Below are 21966 nucleotides of genomic sequence, written 5' to 3' on the forward strand. Positions count from 1 at the left end.
GTGTTGGGTTTAACAGAGCTCCATCTCTTTACTAACCAAAAGACAGGTCTTGATGTGTCACCGACAAAAATGGGGGTATCTGGCCTCCTGTCTGAGAGGACCTTCAATGTGGGGTAACTAAAAAAGGAAGAAAAGGTTAGATCCCTCACGGACAATCTGTATTCTTCAACAAACAGTTTTCTGCAGCACACAAGTTAATATCTGTAAGTTAAAGGGCTAAGGTTAAATTGCCACATAAAAAAAAGTTAGAGCGGCTGTGTTAGTTCAGCAAGATAACTCGATGTTGATTTAAATATGACTCTTAATGCTCTTTAAGAGATCATGACCTTGTAAGATATCCTGTTGTTGAATGTACTTAAATATATGACAGCAATGTTCGCATGTAAGCATTCAAGATGACACATGTTTGGTTCTGCCAGTGTACCTGCCTTTCTTTTCTGCAAGTAATTCTGAAGATTCTGCTTGTCTTTGTCTCTTGTAAATCAATGTGTGGCCTGCCTTCCTGAAATACCTCTGTGTGATGGGTATTCATTTGCCCATATGTTGTCGTCTGTACGATTCCTCACTCTCACCAAAGAAAACTACGCTGGGCGTCCAATTTCTGTTGTCACATGAAAAAAGAAGTGATTTGCTCGAGTGTGGCCTCAGGCTGTGCAGACGCTTGAATGTGTAACCTGCTAATAATAGTGTGGCTGGCCTAAAGCTGCGGGAATGATTCACTGTAGATCGACTTGTTTGATGGTCAACTCAGATTTTAAGATGATAAGATTGATGCTCAATGGTCTCCGTGGTCTCTCTGATGCTGTTTTCATACATGCACAAAACGCCTGAAATTCTGTCACAAATTTTCAGTAGGAGCTGCAGGCATGTGTGCATCCTTAACTCATGATGTCTGTCTGAGACCCCCCTATGGTGGCCCTGAAGGTCAACTGTCTAAATATTTCACTAGCTACAAATATATTTAATCTGCTGCAAAATATATTTCACAAACCGGAAAAGGTATGTCCATACTACTTGTTTGTGATTGGACGGAAGTCATGTCAGTACAGTCATGTGACCTCTCTTCTGCTGTACCGTCTCTCCGGTGTGTCGTCTACCTTGCTAGTTTCTTAGGCCGGCTTCGGGTGTTGACCGTTGACAGGAGAGTTTTAGTGTGGGATGACAGGATGCCTATATATATATATTTAGCAGCAGGTGAAATATTTACACCCTCCCTGTCTCCAACGGAGAAAACTTCCAGCTGTGCGGAATATGTGTGACAACTAACTCAGCAAGACTTTTCATGGGCATGGAGTGCATGTGTGAAAACAGAGGACTTTTCCACATCATTTACATCCTAATTTTGATAAAGAATGTACACAATAGGATTCATTTTGAGCCGGTAAGACTTTGTACCTGATGTGTCTTGGCCATTATTCCCATGTTATCCTTGTGAATATTACTGGCACTAGTGCTTCAGTCCCGGAGGTTTGCATAGGGCTGATGTCAGAAACACGTCATAAACAAATATTGTGTGCTTTCATCAGTGATGCGGTTTATTTGCTCTTCTTTATGAGTAAAGACATTAAAAAGGAAAACAGGTGTTGCCTTAAATCCCTCACTGTTCATATATCAGGTAAGATATGCCAAGTTTGTTTCTTTCATTTCTACTGCTAGTGAATGAAAGAGAATGCTACAGTGCTTGGACTCAGCCTTATTAGATATATAGTTTTTCTTGTAATTGTTAGGTTTGATTGCTACACTGGTTTATAAAAAGCAATCTATTTGAAATTATTTGATGAATAATGTTTCGCATTTTTGTTGTGTAAGAAAGCGAGGGCTTAGCCCTGCTAGCCTATTTCTAGCAGCCATCCATGCTAATGACAATTTACAGCACTGTAGTTAGGTCATACAGGACAAGTTTTGTTGTAGCTAGCAGTTAAAGGACTTCCAGCCAAGTCTTCCTTTTCCCTTCGTTGCCTGTGTTTACAGTCCGACTAGAAACATGAGAGGAAAGAAAGGAGCTGAGAGACACTTTGTACCTGCAATGTGTCTTGGCCATTATTCCCATGTCATCCTTGTGAATATTACATGCAACATTAAGGCGGCAGTTCTAGTTTCTATTTTGACAGAACAAATCTTAATTGCTTTTTGTGTTGACAATTAGGTGTGACCTCCAATGGAGGTATAAGTGCTAGTTGTCTGGTTATTGGGGGACTAAAAAGACAAAATATATTTATGTAGTTTACCTAAGGTGGTCCGAGTGCATGTGGCTGATGTAGATGAAATCTGCTGTACACATCCGGTCCAGGCAGTCTGCTGGAGGCTCATGGACAAGCCACCAACCTCGGGCGAATTCAGGACCTATCAACCATGGGTCGAACATGAACCGCTTCTGGCCCAGCTGCACCTCCATGCAGGCGTGGGTCATGTATGTCACCTGTGTGTCGTCAGACAAAATAACATTGCATGGCTCTTGAGACTAGCAAAGAATGTGCCAAAATTCAAACTTTTGCTTTTCAAAAAGTTGTATCTGTATATATGTTCGGGTATGATGGCACACTTGTTGATTGCATCAATTTCAATAGGCTTTTCTTTTGTTAGAAGTATACTATAAATCAGGCTTTGCCTTCACTTCTCCTTCCTGGAGCTCCTGAGGCTCTCGCGGGTCAGCCAGCCAGGGGTCCATGGGGCTCAATTCAACCAGCTGAAGCCCCCCGTCATCCAAAATGTCCACATCTGTGTGTGAAGAAGAAACATGTATTTAAGTCAAAAAATGAACAATGTCTGCAAAACCACCAAATATGGTTTAAAAATTGACCATGGGCAGACTTCTTAGTAAATCTAAAACACATAGAGACACCGCTCAGGTGAATCAGCGCAGAGCCTCCATCATGCCGATGAAGGCTTTATGCTGAAACACGTCCGTTGTTGATCTGTACGCTGCTGCTCTACCCAGACAATACAAACTTTGAAGGACTGAATGTTCTGACTTCTCTGTTTTCTCAACATTTGGACCCTGGGCTTTAAAGGGACAGTTTGGGCTGTATTGCAGTGGTGATGTGTGAGGTATCAATCAATCAATCAATCAATTTTTATTTGTATAGCGTCAACTCATAATAAGTGTTATCTCGAGACACTTTACAAAAAGCAGGTAAAATACCTTACTCTTTGTCTTTTAACATTACAAAAGAGCAGGTAAAAAGACCGTACTCATTGTTATGTTACAAAAAGCAGGTAAAAGACCTTACTCATTACTATATTACAAAGACCCGGCCTATCCATCCAACCCGGTATCATGCCAAAGCGTGTAATAGACACGTTGGTCCACTAGAGGATGCGTGTCAGTGTCACGCATTGCCTGTCTTCAGCGTCAAATGTACATGCCTGTGATCTGTGCCATACCAGCAGGGGGCGATAATTTACTCAATGCCAACATCCATCGCGGACAAAAGAGAAGCGTTTCAGTGTATTCCAAACCTCCTTCCTGTCAGGTAAGAGTAATTACCTGGGATTAATAATAATTATTAACTTATTATTAACCTAAATTTGAAATATTTGAGGTTGCCTATGACTGTTTTTCATGCTAAATACATGTCGTTTGGTGGTAGAGAGCCAAGGTTATTAACATGAGAGGAAATTGAAGTAGTAACGTAATGAAAATGCATTTAGCAATAGCATTTAGCTGCCCAGCTAGTTTAAAGACTCTCTCTACATTAACGTTTTCTCAAATTAAACCTGATAAACTTGGGCTAATATTATATCTAGCTAAGGTTGAAGCAGTATATCCCCCAGTACTAGATAGATCAGTATTTGGACCTGTTTCTGTGTAAACAGTGATCGTGTTAACTGGTGGTGTTACGGTTTGACCAGTGACCTTGTCAACTGATGGCTTACAGCCTAACGCGGTCGTGCTCTTCGTGGTAACCGCAGCTGATAAACACGAAAGGTGTCCACGCAAATGCCTCAAAATGCCCTCTTTAGATACGTCTGTAAATGAATGATTTAACAAATGAGGCTCTATCCGTTTCAGCGTCCATTGTGCGCAGGACACCAACAGACGCGTTCGGCTGAAAGTCTCCAGTTAACGCGGTCACTGTTTGCACCGTAACACCTGTCAGGCCATTTCTGTTTTAGCTTTTTATCTTTTGTATAAAAAGGGCCATTTAATAAATCCTAACTTTTGTCAGGCCTCCCTCTAACATGAAGGGAGGGGAGGTATTTTGTCTATGGTCAGTATGGGAGGACTATTGAATAACTGGTTATATCAGTAAATGACATCGATGATTCTGACATTTTTCTCCAGATTAGTAACCTACGGCTTCTATATATCCCAACGTTAGGCTACTACATAAAAGACTTTGGTTTAAATCAGCATAGCTTAGTTGGCATGCTTCTAACATGACAGCCAGTGGGAGCTGTATTTTCACTGGCTTCTATTTGTGATGTGGCTTTGATTTGATCATAAATTAAATAACAATTGAATACTGATATTCTTTTGTCCGAGTCTGCAGCTACCAGTGGTGACGACCAACATAATCGTCAGCTGTCAATTGAACAAATGTTTCTTGGTGTCCATAAGAAAAAAGCCAGCCTTTATAATCACACTGGTAAGTTGATAAGTCATAAAAAAATGTGCCATTTATATTACTTGCAGATGCATCATCTGGATTGTTGTGGTATGGAGAAGTCTACAGCTCACATACCTTATGTCTAGATTTAAAAGAAAGTAGGCATTTTATGCTATTCAAGTTATTTCATTTTCTTGAGTTTTGATTAATTGATTGTTTTCAGTTTTAAGAAGTAGTCTTTTAGTTTTCTGATATCTGCATACATATGCTTGTACATTGTGTTTTCTGTTTGTATGTCTATAGACAGCAATGAAATTAGGCACCTTAGACGAAGGAAACTCCGGGAAAGAGAAGAAGAAAGTCATGGAAACAATGAAGTTCTACAATGAACAGGTTCCGGATGTGGAGAGGATCATTGAGGAGAAGGTGGAGAGCAAAGTTTGTGTGATGGGAGAAGAAAATTGGACAGACAGTGTAATATGGCCTTGGTGTTTGTGTGTTTGTGTGTTTGTGTGTGTGTGTGTGTGTGTGTGTGTGTGTGTGTGTGTGTGTGTGTGTGTGTGTGTGTGTGTGTGTGTGTGTGTGTGTGTGTGTGGCACAATTACTGTACAATGTTTACTGTTATTTTACATGTTCTCTTGCTGTGGAGGTGCATCATTGCCTATTTGTGTTTTGATGAAACACTGGATATTATATTAAAGATAATATGAAATGTTATTTACAATGGCTTTTGCAGGTGCCTGCTTGTTTCCAATGTACGGATCAAACCTTTGTTTTCTCTTTTATGACTCCAGAATCCAGCAATATCCTCACCAAAAGGAAGATTTTTGATGTGTTCATGTCAAAAGTGCAGCTTCAAGAGGAAAAGATCATTTTGATGAGAGAGATGAGACAGCACTGCACCTACCTCAGAAGGCTGGCCTGAAATCATCAGGACAATGATAGAAGAAATGTCTTCTGGTAGAAGCAGTGGTAAGAAGCTAGCTTTACATATCTGCTAAAAGAAAATGACACCATGCAACCACTGCAGAAGTTATACTATTGCATTTGCTGTCCAAAATCATGAGCCATACAGGGAAAACCACTATAGAATCAGTTTTTAAGGTCAATTTCCTTTATTCCAATTAACTCCAGCTCAATTTAAGTATGTGCGGCCAAAACCTGTCAATAGTCTGTCCGTGCGAAAACCCACTATATTTTGCAGGTTGAGATAATATGGTGCCAAGACAGTTCATTTTAAGAAATTAAGAGTTAGTTATAATCCCTGTTGCTAATTTGTATTTTGTTAGGTACATTTGTGTTGCTGGGAAATACTTCCAGGCAGTACCCAGTTGATCCTGCCTACTTGTTACTAGAGCGAGTTATGCAAAAAATGGTATCTCCCTACTTGAAGGACTTCAAATCCATTTGTGAACAAACATAGTTAGTCTGATTATTTTATGTAGTGAAGTTAACTTCAGTGACAATGGCACTCCTACAGCATATCAGAAATTTAGATACATTTGTCTGTAGAACATGGTATTTCACAAATGTTATGAGGAAGTTGAAGATGCAAGGCAATGAAGTAGGAGGGGAAGAGCACTGGTGTTATGTTGTGGGGATAAAGAGTTGGCTCAGCTACATTCTGGGCCTGATTTTGACAACAAAGACAGAAAAGAGGTGGTAAACAAGCTAAAGGCTGGACAAAGTGACTTGCCATCATTTTAAAACGTCTCCCTAAAGGACATCTTATTGTTAGGTTGTTAATCTTGGTGCCAGTTTAAGGTCTGTTTGGTGATTAAAATATATCTTGAAGAATGGGCCTAACTGTTGTTGAAACATGGAAGGAGTTGGTGTGTCAAAAAGTACATCAGTCATATTTAATAGCAAATTGGAGAACATTTGTACAAACAGAAGGTCCATCATCACTTTGAGACTATTAATTGTTACCTTTTTAATTCCTTGGCACTAAAACTATAGCTGTCATTCTTTATGAAAGTAAGTTTATGACTAGCTGGGCAACATTCAATTGATGGGAATGATGTAATTTCTCTTTTGTTTTTCTAGGCAGTGTCACTGAAGAGGCGCATCGTGGGCTACTATGTCTGCTTCAGAGAAGGCTTGCAGATGTCGAGGAGAAGTTCCAAGTTGTCTGCACAAGTTACAGCCAGGCATTGGGACCAAATGCTGTTTCTCTTCTGGAGGATGGGCCTGAGGAGATACTAGTGAACCATAATGAAGTAGATTATGAGAGTTCTGATGAGAGTGATTTGGAAACGGTGTGAATGAGTGGTTCTCATCTGGTGGGTTGAAGCAAATATTTTGAAAGTCGGGAACAATTACACAAAAACAATACAAATCAGGCAGGTTTCAGTAAGCTTCTTCGGAGTGAATAAATGAGGCTGTGTTGTGTCATCAGAAGATTTTTTTTAATTATCATAGACTGTAAATAGAACTATAAAGCCAAAGTTACGTCACCCATTGGTTTCTGAAGAGCTGTTTTTGTAGCCTATCCATGGCGGTCTACCTATTGGAAATGCTACCTTTGTCAAACTGGTCAACCTAACAGGCAAAGAGCTGGAGCTGAGGCGAGTCTTTAGCCTCATTACAAACCACTAAAATGTGTTCGCTTGCAGTCGGATCGGTCATGTCATTAATAACTAGTATCCTTCATAAAATCAAAATGAGTGGCTTATTAAATAAAATCAATCCCTGTAGAATATTTGCTGATAAAGACATTAACTAATAAGACCTAAATCATTTGTAAACGAATTGTAAAGAAGTTTATTTCTGCTGTTAAAATTGACTTTTTAGTATGGGCTGTGTATATGACTTCTGTAGAAACTGCATTTTTTTTACACTTCCACATAGGTCTCATTTTTCCAACACAGGAGGGTGCCGCTTGTTTTTTTACACATGGCTGTAGCTTTATGTCTACATCTCAGCACATGGCATTGTATATTCTTTGTGGACAGAACATTTAAGTACTGAAATTGTGCAGAATTACATTTTCAAATTTTTCTATCAACTGAGTAATAAATCAATCTACAGCCATATATCTTCTTTAATATTGCTAAAGAAAAAAACTGCACAACCAATAAATGTAAGCTTACAAACATATGGTATTTGCTTTATGACTACCAATTTTATACATTTAATCGAGTATGTATGAATAATCTTAAGTCTTTTTATTATTGTATAGAATTGCCCTATTCATAGATAAACGCCATAAAAATAGCTATCGATGTACATTTACACTATGTAAATCTTGTGTAGCCTCTCCATTGGCTGTGAGTCAATGACGTCATGCGGAAGCTGTAATCCACGGCATATTCGAGTCCTCATTTGTCTAAATTGTATGAAATAAGAAATCAACTTTAGTTTCTCTTAGCGATTTTTGCAGAGATTCCATGTTACTGCTAATTCGGCTGTAATTTAAATAAGATATATTCAGCAGATATATGTATATTTATGTATTAAAAGTTGAAACTGGAAGAATTCCCCCCCAAAAAAACGTGATTTCTACTAAAATCGCAAAATTGTGTAAATTAAACCAGCACCATCACTTTTTAAAAAATATATAGTCCAGATTATGTCACAAAACCTATTCGGCTTTTGTAAATATTAGATATAGTGGGTAGATATACATCTTTACACCCCTAATTTTGTTCGCGCTTTGCAAAACGCCAGACATACAGACCAAAATGACCGCTTCTAGAATAACAGTCAAAATATCAGAAGTTATGTGATATATCTACTTTATTTTAACATAGATCATACGTACTATACAATAAATACTTCGGCTACAGGAAATATGTGACATATTCAGTGAATATATCTTTTGTAACCCTTTTATAACCCAAGTTACAACCGTTTTTTGGAAACTGAAAAGACTACAATTATGGCGCCATTCGGTATCAAGCTGTATGACTTGACTCTATGGAATTGTAGTCTTTTATACAAATCTCAGTGTTTCCCTTAACTAAGAAGTAATATATATTTAATTGACGGTCCACAGGGGAGTTTAATTAGATGGTTAACACATTTATGTTATCAGATATTTAAAAAATAATTGATACATTTGTTAAAATGTATTTTAACCATATATAGCAGCTCCCCCTGTTGTTTTGGTGAGCTGACTACCCTCACATGGTACTTTGTTCCAAGACCTCTCTAAAACAGTTATTTCCATGTCTGTAGCCCATTTTGTTGCTGAGGTATAAGCCTTCAAACATGCCCTTGGTTCAAGGTTCAAAGGTCATTATTTCAAAACGGGGTCATGTTGAAACCTCATCTTCACATATGTTACTCTCCAGGATGAGACCTTTCCAACGATGTATGTCGTTCTGCTCTAAGCCAAAAACTTAAATATTCTCATTTCATAGGCAAGGGGTCTTGCAGTCATACTTTCATAGAGCGCTTTCAAAGCCCAGTACATAAAATGTTTTTTTTGTTTGTTTTTTCTATTTGTTTGTTTGTTTGTTTGTTTTGGTGTAAGTATATCATACTATAGGCTTGGAGGGCAGCCTGAAGTGATTGGTTTTATTAGGCATTAATTATGGCTAAGAAGTAAAAATCTCTTAGTGTCTCGTATTTGAGGGTATGACAGACAACCTATAACATCATATAGGTTGAAGGGCTAGTTGTTGGAGTCTTGTCATCTTTAGATAATAGTAACAAATCACCTCCCCTGGAAATCATCTACTTAAGTTATCTTTCTCAGTAAGAGGAACAACCTCTGGAACACATTTCCATCTGAAATTAAAAAAATTACAGAGTAAGTAAAACAACAAGTAAAACAGTGGCTGAAACTGAAGCAAGTCTGTGAGCATTGACTGTTTCCTTTTATAATCCTCATTTTACTGTTTGTTCTTATTTAGTCTCTTATTTGTATTGAGTTTATAATGTCTATATTTATCTAAAGTAACATAAATGTCTTCATAAAAGCTTTTCATTGGCCAAAAGTTAACAATTTGATTGGTAGGCCTTGCTAAAGTTCACATTTTAAAATGAAGTGATTACTCAAACACATTATGTTTTATAATCGTTCCTTTTGTTACCTTGAATATACATGTATTATTATTTCTCTTATTGAAGTAGTAAATATCAGTTACCTTTAATCACTAACCTTGTTCACCTACCCCACCTCATTTTCCTCACTTCATTTCTCCTTTCCTCACCATCGATTTGTTGTTGATGTTGTTTGCACCCTGTCAGTCCTTTTTAGCCTAAATTAATTTACCTGACCACTCCTTATTTAAAGACTGCACTTCCTGGCACTCTCTTTTTGGCATTTCAGGATTAGAAGGTGCTTTTCTTCTATCCCTAGTCATGTAGTGGTGACTGAAGAAGTGGGAATACTCTTAATTTTCCCCTCAAAATGTTTTTTTTCAGGTTACCCGTCCAGCAGAGGGAAAACGGCCTTTGTTGTAAACAGTGACATGTGAAACTATTCATGCACATTCAGTTAGTACGTACTAGTCAATCAGAGACAGAGTAGGGAGGGTCATCCCTTCACCATCCTAGGAAATAATTGTAGCAAACTACTGAATATGGTCAATCAATCAATGGTGTGAATCAGAGGAGATTTAGAAGTGGGTATACTCTGTGATTACTGAAAAATAAGTGGGTATACTTCATATACCTGCGTATACCCTGCACTACACCATTGGTCTTGTCCATATTAATTTATCCTTAGTACTTTTTTATCCTTATAGAAGAGTTAATCTAATTTGTCATAATTTATTGTTTTAATATTCAGTTTATTGTATTTCATATATTTGAAACATCCCATGTGTTTGTTAGTCCCCTTTATTAAACTGAATTGCTTTGATAAACAAACAAACCTTTGTTGGTTCCTTGAAGTTTCCTTGTTGGATCTCTTCATTCTGACCAGATGCCCATGGTGATAGTTCACCTGTTAATTTGAACCGCCCACTTAAGCCCATTATAACTGTTAGGAAAATAGTGTTGTGAAGTTGTGTAATGGTTTGGTATTTTGAAATCAATGTATTCCATTGAATAATATAGATGGAGAGTGTAGCTAAAATATGTGCTTTATAAATTTGTATGAGTAAGTGGTATGATCTGATATTAAACACTGAGTGAACTACAGAATGTGCATTCAGATTTATACTTTGGCTATACATAGATTAGTCAAATTCCTGAATCATTTTATTATCTTGGATGTTGAGGTAATGAACTTGAGTATAGTGTATGATCTTAAAGAATAAATGACTTCATAACAAAGTAAAAAAAAAATTAACATCGATTTAATCGTCAATGACTGGAGTGTAAACAAAGTACGTAAGTGCTATTTTCATAAACATCTGCCAAAATAAAACTTAGTCACAATCTGCAATTGAGGGGCACAAGAAGCAATCTTTTGGTAAACAGTGACAGCTCCAGGATCTTGGGCACTTAATAAAACTGAAGAATCAGCACGTGTCTTCATCCGCCACCCACTCCAATGGCCACTTCTTTCGACTGTAACACAAAGGAAGATGAGTTGAGATGTTAGTTAAGCAGAAATACTGTAGACACATTAAAACACACATGGAGACTAAGGTCGCTGTTTTGCAGTGGCTGCATTAAAGTACATTTTTATTACTGGATGTGAAAAAAACAGATCAACTAGTCAACAAAAATGTATAAAAACACTAGGTGGATCCCTACATTTTGACTGTGTACAGTTTGGTTTTTGGTTAATGTAGTTGCCTAATCCATGTACCCAACTTTTCAGTACTTGTTATACTTTGAGATCTTGCTATATGAGAGCTTTAATTTACTGCAATATGTCTGTGCAGATGTCTTCACTGATAGAAAATAAGTTAAGTGAGGTCCACATGTTATTATAACTGTAAATTTACCTACAACAGTACACTGTAAATTTCTCGGTTGTGGGATGAATAAAGGAGTATCTTATTTTATAACTCAGAAATGTATATCACATACTGACACAATATGTGAACATGTACACTAGACGTGACACAATTTTCCATTGTCATTGTTTAGCTGTCCGTTTTCACGACAATGGCAACGGGCAAATGGGTTCCAGAGTGCAAACTTTTTAAAACTGCACCTTCTCTGCCGTCATGTAAAGACTGTAAATACACTGTTCCTCTGAAAATGGAGACTTCAGGCGCATAGTTTAGTCTAGACCTCAATTCGTAGCCACATTTCAGTTCATACTTGGTGTTTTTCTTTTTTCCATTTGGGTGTGGGGGGGATAACAGAAAAAGAGATAATGGGTTCATTAACAACGTGGAAAAACATGGTAGATAGATTAAACTACTTTCCTGATAATTAACTATGTAAACTAAATCAAATATTAATTCTAACACCAGGTTAAGTAAACAAGAACATAATTTAATTGGACCACTCATTTTACCACTCTTTTTTTTTTTAAATTGCTTCATTAGGTTTGATGTTCTTCAAGCACAGCATAGTGTTCACATTCTCAGGTGAGGGGCTGCTCTCTGTTCAGGGAAGGTGTCAGTTTTTTTTGGGTCTTCCTCTGCATCCATTCACTAAGACTGTGGCTTTATTCAGGTAAACCTCCTCAAAGTACATCAAAATAGAGCTAAGAAACTGATCTTTTAGTGGGATATATCAATGTCCTCCCTTTAAAAAAGTCCCAGTTGAAGATTGTTTCATTGAATCTTAACTATTGAAGTTATTCTTGAGCTTGTCTCTTTACTCTCAGGCAGTGGTCTGCACACCAGCGGTGTGGCCGTTGCTCACTGTCTCGTATTGGGGGAGGATTCATTAATAGTTCGGCCTTGTGTCTGGCAGGCAGATTTCTTTAAAGCCCCGCAAACTAGTAAACTAGTATTTACTGGATTTAACTTGAGTTCTATGCGTACGTGCGTAGCTATTGAAGTACGAAGAGTCAAAGACAGGAGCTACTGTAGGCAGGTACTAGCAGATGAAAGCGGTGGTGAAATGGTGTGGTTTATCACAGCCATCGTCTAAACACCAAATGAGAGGTTATATTTTAGATTAATGGTGTTCCATCACCCAGGACACTTCAAGAGACTTGTAGAATCTGTATTGAAGTTGGCCTGACTCTTTTCATCTGGTTAGTTAGACTAAGCACCTCTTAAATGGCAACACAGTTCAAACAAACTTTGACTTGCATACAAAAAAACTCTTACTATAATTTATAATATTATGTGGCTACGCAGCTATGTGTAACCAATGAAAAGTCATACATACCAGAGTGTGCATGGCTGCCACTCCACTTTTTGGCCCTTAAAAAATTAGAATTATGTGAAATCTTAGCTTAACAAAAAATAAATACCATTTTCTCTATTACTTATACAAGATCATGACTCAAATAACAGAAAAACTACCCTCCCTTTTCATCTGGAGACCCTCAAGAGAGTGATATGTTCAGCGATTCCCTTTTCTTTTTCCAATGGCAGTTCTTTTTATCATTCAATTTTGCTGTGCATTTGACACCCAACCTTCCTAAACTGATGAGAACTGTGCTTTTTCTAATTAATCATTGTTTTTGTATAGTAAGGGAATGAGGACAAGAAATGAATAAAATAATTGAGAGAAGAGGTAGATCAAGAGGGGAAATACTCAGAGAGCGAGAGACAGAGAGAGAGAGAGAGAGAGAGAGAGACAGAGAGGGAGAGAGAGAGAGAGGAAGAGGGCGAGAGAGAGGGAGGGAGAGAGAGAGAGAGAGACAGAGACAGAGCGAGAGAGAGGGAGAGGGAGACAGAGACAGAGAGAGAGAGAGACAGAGAGAGAGGGAGAGAGAGACAGAGAGACAGAGAGAGCGACAGAGAGAGAGAGACAGAGAGACAGAGAGAGACAGAGACAGAGAGAGAGAGAGACAGAGAGAGAGAGAGAGAGAAAGAGAGAGAGACAGAGAGACAGAGAGAGCGACAGAGAGAGAGAGACAGAGAGACAGAGAGAGACAGAGACAGAGAGAGAGAGACAGAGAGAGAGAGAGAGAGAAAGAGAGAGAGACAGAGAGAGATTTTTATTTTATTTTTGCAAAACACTTTATTTACATAAATATAGTTTTTACAATTCAACTATTCAATAAAGTGCGAATGCATTAAAATCCCAGTATGTTTAAAAAAAATAGTTTATCTAATAAAAACTTGTGCAAAAACCAACTCTTCATCAACAACTGAACACACTATGTCATTAAAACACCAGCGCTGTTTAAAAGCGTCCAAGTCTCCAATGTGTTTATAAAATCTAAAATCTAGCCAGAGTCTGGCTCTAATGTTGACCAGCCACACTGCCTTGGCCTCCTGCCCTTCTCTGTTCTCTATTCTGTTTTTTCTGCTCATGTAAATGGCCATTTTTGCCTCACCTGAAAGGTAGTTAAGGAGCTGCCACTTATCTTTTTGTTCTTTTTTGTAGGCAGCTCCCATGATAGAAACCCTCTCAGTAAAAACCACCTCAAAAAAACTAAAAACCAATGTTAAAAGAGAGAAGAAGCTTGTGAGCCTCTTACACTCTGTAAAAACATTCAGTCTCTCTAAGGTAACAAAAAGGACAGGTGTTAAGAACAGCAGGATGAAGAACAGAAATAGAAGCATTGGAGGCAATAGCACCATGTGAAATCCTCCACTGGAGGTCGGCAGTCCGTTTTTTGAGGGGAGGTTTATATAAAATCCTCCACTGTGGGCAGGCTCCATTCGCTCCCAGCCTGTTTGACCACACAGTGGGGGGGCGGTTGCACAGTCCGGCCTTGTGGATCGTCTTCACACAGTTCATGTACCACGTTTTCTTGTCAGCTTTGTGTATTGTCAGCTTTTCTGGGTGTGTTATAGCCAGCAGGGGGCTGGTGAGTTCCCCCAGGCCTGGGCTCAGGAAGACATCAGGGAAGGGGTCTGCAGGGTCCGGTCTGGCCTTTCTTTTCCCATAATCCATGAGGAGGCTCCTCTCTTTCCCAGAAAGCTTCTGGTGCCACAGCTCCAGGAGCCTCCCTGCCACCCGGACAGAGTGCAGGCCCAGAAGAGAGCCCAGGGCCCGGGCATCACCCAGCGCCGGCCCCACTGCATCCACCAGCTGCTGCAGGCACAGGGTCTTTGTTTTAAGCAGCGCCACCGTCAGGCCGGGGGTGACGCTGCTGCTGATATCCAGCTTGGCCCTGTGAATCAATGGCTCTCTCAACAACCAATACAGAGAGTCAGACTTTGGGCACCTTTTACAGTTAAAAAGGGCCCAAGACTTAAAAACACCCTGATAAAACGGAGGCAGCCCACTTAATTTTAAAAGTTTAGAATCAATTAAAAACAGAGCAGCATCCAGCCCCAGGAAATCTGCACATCTGAGAATGCAGCTGGCCACATCTCTCCACACTAGATCAGCCGGACCTGTCAGATATTTTTGTAAAAACTGTAATCGGAAGGTGGCTGTCCGGCTGGCCAGGTGGACGAGGCCCTGTCCCCCCTCCTCTCTGGTTAAAAACAGCACCCCTTGTGGCACCCAGTGTAGACCATCCCAATAAAAATCTACCATTTTTCTTTGTAACTGGGCTAGCAAGCCTGAAGGGGGGTCTACACAGGTTAAACGGTGCCACAGTTGGGATGCTACAAGGTTGTTTAAAACCAGTACTCTACCTTTAAAAGACATTTGAGGGAGCAGCCATTTCCACTTGGAAAGTTTCCCCTCAACTTTCTCTGTGACGCCCTCCCAGTTCTTCTGGACTATGTGTTTTTTCCCGAGGAACACCCCCAGGTACTTAAAACCATCTGTTTTCCAGGCCAAGCTCTGGGGAAGAACTGGGAGACCGTCACGCCACTCACCGACAGCGAGGGCTTCGCTTTTTATCCAATTCACCCTCGCTGCCGATGTTACGCTAAAATGTTTTATAATGTTGGTTAAAATATCTGCATCCCTCTGGTTTTTAATAAAAACAACAATGTCATCGGCATAAGCACTTAAAACAATGTTTGTATTAAAACCAGGTAAAACCAAGCCCTGTAAGTTGTAGCGTATGTTGTGAAGGAGGGGTTCCAGGGAGAGTGTGTAAAGCATACCGGACAGAGCACAGCCCTGCCTGACGCCTCTACACACCCTGAAAGGAGCACACAGACCGCCGTTAAACTTCAGCACACTCTCAACCCCACTGTACAACACTTTGATCTTGGCTATGAAACCAGCGCTGAACCCAAACTTCTCCATAACTTTCCAGAGGAAGTTGTGTTCAACGCGGTCAAAAGCCTTTTCCTGGTCTAGAGAAATCAGACCAGTGTTACAACCCGATGAGCTGGAGATGTCCAAAACATCACGAATGAGGTGGACATTGTCCACCATGGACCTGCCGGGCACACAGTAGGTCTGGTCCCGGTGGATGACCTGCTCCATAGCCTTCCCCAGCCTGGAGGCAAAGAGTTTGGACAGAAGCTTGTAATCCACACACAGCAAAGACACAGGGCGCCAGTTTTTAATGTCCTGCAGGTTGCCTTTCTTTGGGAGCAAAGTGATTACGGCTCTCCTGCAGGACATGGGCATTGAACCAGAGGCCAGACTTTCATTAAAAACATCTAAAAGATCCTTTGCAAAGATGTCCCAGAAGGCTTTGTAAAATTCCACACTCAGGCCATCTATGCCGGGAGCCCGCCGCCCTTGCATGCCCTGCAGAGCGGTCTTCAGTTCCTGCATCTGTAACGGCCTGTTGAGCTGTGTGTTGGTCTCCTCAGAGACCTGAGGCAGTCCATTACAGAACCCCTCCATCAGAGCTTCCTCCTCCTCATACTCACTTGAGTAGAGTGCTGAGTAGAAACTCACAGCTCGCCTTCTTATCTGGCTTGGTTCAGTCAATGTTTGCCCTGTGTCTGCTAAAAGTGAGTGGATTACCCTCCTCTGCCCACTCCTCTTCTCCAGGCCGAAGAAGAAACTAGAGGGAGCATCCATCTCCGCGATGGCTTGAAACCGGGACCTGACCAGTGCACCCTGTACTTTAACATCCAACAGGTCGGCTAAAGCTAGCTTTTTGACTTTGAGGATTTCAATATATCCTTGATTTGCTGTGGACTCGCTCAATCTTTCTAGTTCCACTATATCAGTCTCCAGGTCTTTCATAGATCTGGTGATGTCTCTGGTGACATTGAGGGTGTGCTGTTGAAATAGGAGTTTAATCTCAGTCTTACCATGGTCCCACCACTGCCTAAGACTGTTAAAATCACCCTTCCTCTGTCTAAAAACATCCCAGAAATAAATAAGAACCTCTTTAAAATGTTTATCAAATGTTAAGACTGAATTAAAATGCCAATAAGCACTTTTAGGTCAAATATTTTGAATAAAAACATTACACAAAAGTAAAGAATGGTCAGTAAAACCAGCAGGAACAATACTGCACATTTTAAAAATATTAAAATGATGCTTAAAACAATAAATACGGTCTAGTCTAGCTGAGGAGATCCTACTCTCTCTGAGGTGGGACCATGTGTACTGTCGGCAGTCTGCATGCATCCTTCTCCACACGTCCACCAGGCCATGAGAATAGATCAGCTGCCTCAGAACATGTTGGGAAACTGGATGCGGCTCTGCATGGTTGCGATCTAAAGATGCATTTTCTGTACAGTTAAAATCCCCACCCAAGAATAAAAAATCCTCCGAGGCACAGCCATTTAAAACATCATTAACTTTTTGTAAAAACAGCTTCCTCTCTGCACCAATTGTTGGAGCATACACATATGCTCCCAAAATATACACACAAAACAGCAGTAAAAAGGTCGAACCGTGCTTTAATTAAAAGCAACCTCCCCTCGATAAAATGCTCGACCTCCAGTGAAACCGGAGTGAAAGACTTGGAGAGGAGAAAGCCAACTCCTCCACTAAGCGAAGTGTTGTGACTTCAAATGACTTCCCCCTCCCACTCTCTCCTCCAGTCTGCCTCATTGGTGCTATCACTATGTGTCTCCTGTAAATAAAAAACATCCATATGTTTCATTTTAGCCGTTTCATATATAGCTGCTCTTTTTTTTGACTCTCTGGCTCCATTTATATTCAAACTTCCCACTCTAAAATTATCCATAAGTGAGAAATTAAGAACAAAAATAAAAATCAATAAATTAATTAAAACACACATTGGAGCTCTTCCCATCATCATTGTTCATTTGTTTTTTTGCTTTACCCACAAGTTTTTTTAATCTAAAAACCTCCTTGTTAGTGAGGCCAGACTCCTCCTTTTGGTGCATGTGGAGTCTGGCCGAGGTTTAAAACAAACTTAAAGCTGGGAAATGCTCTTCAATTTTAACACCTTTAGCATTTTTGGTTTTTGCTAAAAACGACTGAATCATTTCTACAGAGTACAGTTTTTTCTGTTGACTGTTACTTATTTTGAATCCAGATATATCACTGCTGTCAGAGACACAGTCATCACTTTCACTTTCCTCTGTCTGCCCCTGTCCCCTTACTGTCTGTCTGTCCTCCTCCTCCTCCACTTTGCTATTCTTTGCCTCATACTTTGTGCTCCTAGTTTTTCTTCTGCGTTTAGAAGCAGATTTGACCTTCACTGCTTCCTCTTCCTCCTCCTCCATCTCAGCCTCTTCCACCTGTTCCCCCCATGTAAGTTTATTATTCCCCCCACCTGTCTCCTCTGCCTGTGTTTCATCTTCCTCCTCTGACATACCCTCCTGCGTTTCACTGACGCCACTTGCTTTATTTATCTGCACTTCACTCACACTTTTTCCAGCTGTTTCTTCCCCCTTTTCTTCACCCACCTCACTTTCCACCACATCACCCAAAACCTCTCCTTCACTTCCCTGATTATTTTCACCCACACCGTGCACATCATTCATACTCACCACCCCGTGCTCCAGGTCAGACACAGCAGCGGCGAGGCACGGAGCGCGCCGCTATCGGCCGCTCAGATGCCGCGGTCCGGGCCGCAGCAGATGAAGTCTCCGCTGCGGCCACAGGCCGCGGGGCAGGGGCCTCCCGCCGCTCCGCTGCAACCGGCGGAGCAGTGGAAAGCCCCGCCACAGGGCCGGGCGTCACCCCACGGCCAGGCGGAGCCGGATCCCCTTGTCTCGGACAGGCCTTCACGGTGTGTCCCTCCTCACCACAACTGAAACATTTCAAATATCACGTAGTCATAATCATCTACTTTAACATGGAAGCGGAGGTTGAGGTCCGCATCCCGATTGTTAAGTATCATAAACAGTTGTCTACGGTGAGACACTACGTGTTTCAGCAGCTGAGATCTACATCCAGACAGAATCTTTTTTATGGGTGACACCACCTTCCCATGTCTGGAGAGCTCTCTGCTAAGAAACTCGTCGGTTATTAACGGAGGGACATTGGACAGGATGACTCTGGTGGAAGGCTGTGTCAGCAGAGTCACCTGTACAAACATTTCCTTCAACGTGATGCCTGTCTCAACGACTCGGTTCACCTTCTCCACCTGATCCAGGAAGATGACCACGGCGCTGTTCATCTGAGCGGCCGACCTCACGCTGCCGTGCCCGACCTTCTCTCCCACAGCAAGCCCAATCTCCTCCACGCTGCACGGAAAGCTGGCATTGATTTTAATGCCATGCTTTCGCGTGAGGTGGCCGAAGGTGACTCCATTTACCATGGCGTCTGAAGACGCTGACCGGCGAGACACCGGCAGGAGAGAAAAAGAAAAAACACAAACACACACTAACAATAAACTTAAAGTGAAACTACAACCAATAAACTACATTAAATTAAATCAAATTACTAAAGAAAAAAAACCCATCAAAAACCACTTGCTCAGCGTCTCACTCCACACCACTCACTCCCAGCATGCACCAGAGAGAGAGAGACAGAGAGAGAGAGACAGAGAAAGACAGAGACAGACAGAGAGAGACAGAGAGAGAGACAGAGAGAGACAGAGAGAGAGACAGAGAGAGAGAGCGAGACAGAGACAGAGAGAGAGAGAGAGTTTTTGTAAATATGGGTGATTGAGTGATAAGTAAGAGTGAAAATGGATGAGTGTGTGTGGGAGTAAATATGTTTGTTTCTGAGGGTATATGTGCAAATGTGTGTCTATGTGTGGTGTTGTAGCAGCGGGTGTAATGGCTCTTAAAAGAGCCGTTGGTTTAAGGTAATAAAGGGGTATGGACAGGTGATAAGGGTAGACAGGGATGGACTGGGTCTGTAGGACAAGAAGAACACAAAAAAGGTTATTTCATCCACAGCAAAATTTCCAGGATTTCTCAAATTATAAACTCCTGAGCTGTAACATCATTGGGAACATAACTGTGACATGTAATGAATACAGCTTCCTAAAGGACCTGTATTTAGTCATATTTAGCATGTAAACTGCATGAATGTTACCAAAATAGGGAATGAACTACTAAACTGGTCAACAAGATCAAATCAAAGCAAATCACAAATAGAAGCCAGTGAAAATACAGCTCCCACTGGCTGTCATGTTAGAAGCATGCCAACTAAGCTATGCTGATTTAAACCAAAGTCTTTTATGTAGTAGCCTAACGTTGGGATATATAGAAGCCGTAGGTTACTAATCTGGAGAAAAATGTCAGAATCATCGATGTCATTTACTGATATAACCAGTTATTCAATAGTCCTCCCATACTGACCATAGACAAAATACCTCCCCTCCCTTCATGTTAGAGGGAGGCCTGACAAAAGTTAGGATTTATTAAATGGCCCTTTTTATACAAAAGATAAAAAGCTAAAACAGAAATGGCCTGACAGGTGTTACGGTGCAAACAGTGACCGCGTTAACTGGAGACTTTCAGCCGAACGCGTCTGTTGGTGTCCTGCGCACAATGGACGCTGAAACGGATAGAGCCTCATTTGTTAAATCATTCATTTACAGACGTATCTAAAGAGGGCATTTTGAGGCATTTGCGTGGACACCTTTCGTGTTTATCAGCTGCGGTTACCGCGAAGAGCACGGCCGCGTTAGGCTGTAAGCCATCAGTTGACAAGGTCACTGGTCAAACCGTAACACCACCAGTTAACACGATCACTGTTTACACAGAAACAGGTCCAAATACTGATCGATCTAGTACTGGGGGATATACTGCTTCAACCTTAGCTAGATATAATATTAGCCCAAGTTTATCAGGTTTAATTTGAGAAAACGTTAATGTAGAGAGAGTCTTTAAACTAGCTGGGCAGCTAAATGCTATTGCTAAATGCATTTTCATTACGTTACTACTTCAATTTCCTCTCATGTTAATAACCTTGGCTCTCTACCACCAAACGACATGTATTTAGCATGAAAAACAGTCATAGGCAACCTCAAATATTTCAAATTTAGGTTAATAATAAGTTAATAATTATTATTAATCCCAGGTAATTACTCTTACCTGACAGGAAGGAGGTTTGGAATACACTGAAACGCTTCTCTTTTGTCCGCGATGGATGTTGGCATTGAGTAAATTATCGCCCCCTGCTGGTATGGCACAGATCACAGGCATGTACATTTGACGCTGAAGACAGGCAATGCGTGACACTGACACGCATCCTCTAGTGGACCAACGTGTCTATTACACGCTTTGGCATGATACCGGGTTGATCCATCATGAGCACTTTAGCAAAGCAGCAAAAGTTACAGTGGTAAGTGTAACGTATTGACCTGAAGTGAGCCAAAACTCACAGGACACAAATGAAAACCCCACTCTTTCTGTTTACTGATAACAAAAGCCATTCATTTGATTAACTGTTTCAAAGAGACTTTGCATCGGAATGTGAAGAACAGGACGTCATAAAAACAAACTTTTTGCAATAATCCTTTAATCTAAGTTAGTGAACCAGACCACTTGGATACGTGTGAAACGACTCTTAGGATAAACAATCCCAGGAAGACAGCCGTCTGCCGAGTTAATCAACACGGCAGGGGAGGCCTTTGATGTGATCTGGACTATCTCAATGGACTTAATAGCTTTTAGACCCGTTGAACAAACTGCTTTAACCAACATAATCCATTTCTGTTATAAAAGAATTTCGGTTCAATCCCTGAATCGGATATATGTATCCATGACCTCAAGACTAACACTTTCATGCAAGTTAGATTCCGCTACGATCATCTATGACGAACTTAGATATTGAAAAACTAAATCACATTACCTGGTGAACTCTACTTGAATCTTACGTGGAGCACTACTGCCCCCTAGTGGCAAGAGCGCTCTACCGACCTGAGTTTCAGGACAGAGGAATTACGATAGTTACTATGTGATTTTGTCCTAGTTATAAACTTAGTATTTTAAGATATGATTTTATACTCTTCATACTATATTAATGTGTTTTTGAATGTTGAATGTTGAATGTTATAATGTTGTTCTGGCAGGCCGTCAAACAACGATCTCAAGGAGCCTAAGAGAGCTCAAGAGCTCCCAGGAAAGTAGGTGGTTAGTGACTGAGATTTACAGATAGATACATGCAGTAATATGATGTACTGTATATGCACAGAGAGAGAGAGAGAGAGAGAGAGACCGGTAGTCTAAGCCTATAGCAGCAT

The 21966-nt window shown here is 40.6% G+C and overlaps 2 protein-coding genes and 1 pseudogene across 2 annotated transcripts in view; 2 read left to right on the plus strand and 1 right to left on the minus strand.

The window, feature by feature from the left end:
• The window catches only part of LOC132956306 (NXPE family member 3-like), a 404680-nt gene that overhangs the window by 104979 nt on the left and 277735 nt on the right, over positions 1 to 21966 (plus strand). The gene's annotated exons all lie outside the window — the stretch shown is intronic.
• The window catches only part of LOC132956296 (NXPE family member 3-like), a 365449-nt pseudogene that overhangs the window by 51408 nt on the left and 292075 nt on the right, over positions 1 to 21966 (plus strand).
• LOC132956309 (cytidine monophosphate-N-acetylneuraminic acid hydroxylase-like) overlaps positions 1 to 21966 on the minus strand; it is a 503487-nt gene that overhangs the window by 12966 nt on the left and 468555 nt on the right. Inside the window, exons 5-7 of the mRNA XM_061029688.1 lie at positions 2609 to 2718; positions 2229 to 2419; positions 37 to 117 (exon numbers count right to left, since the gene is read on the minus strand). Of these exons, the coding sequence (XP_060885671.1) occupies positions 37 to 117; positions 2229 to 2419; positions 2609 to 2718 (382 nt within the window). The remainder of the gene's footprint in view (positions 1 to 36; positions 118 to 2228; positions 2420 to 2608; positions 2719 to 21966) is intronic.

This window comes from Labrus mixtus, chromosome 22 (assembly GCF_963584025.1).
Source record: "Labrus mixtus chromosome 22, fLabMix1.1, whole genome shotgun sequence".
Taxonomy (NCBI): Eukaryota; Metazoa; Chordata; class Actinopteri; order Labriformes; family Labridae; genus Labrus; species Labrus mixtus.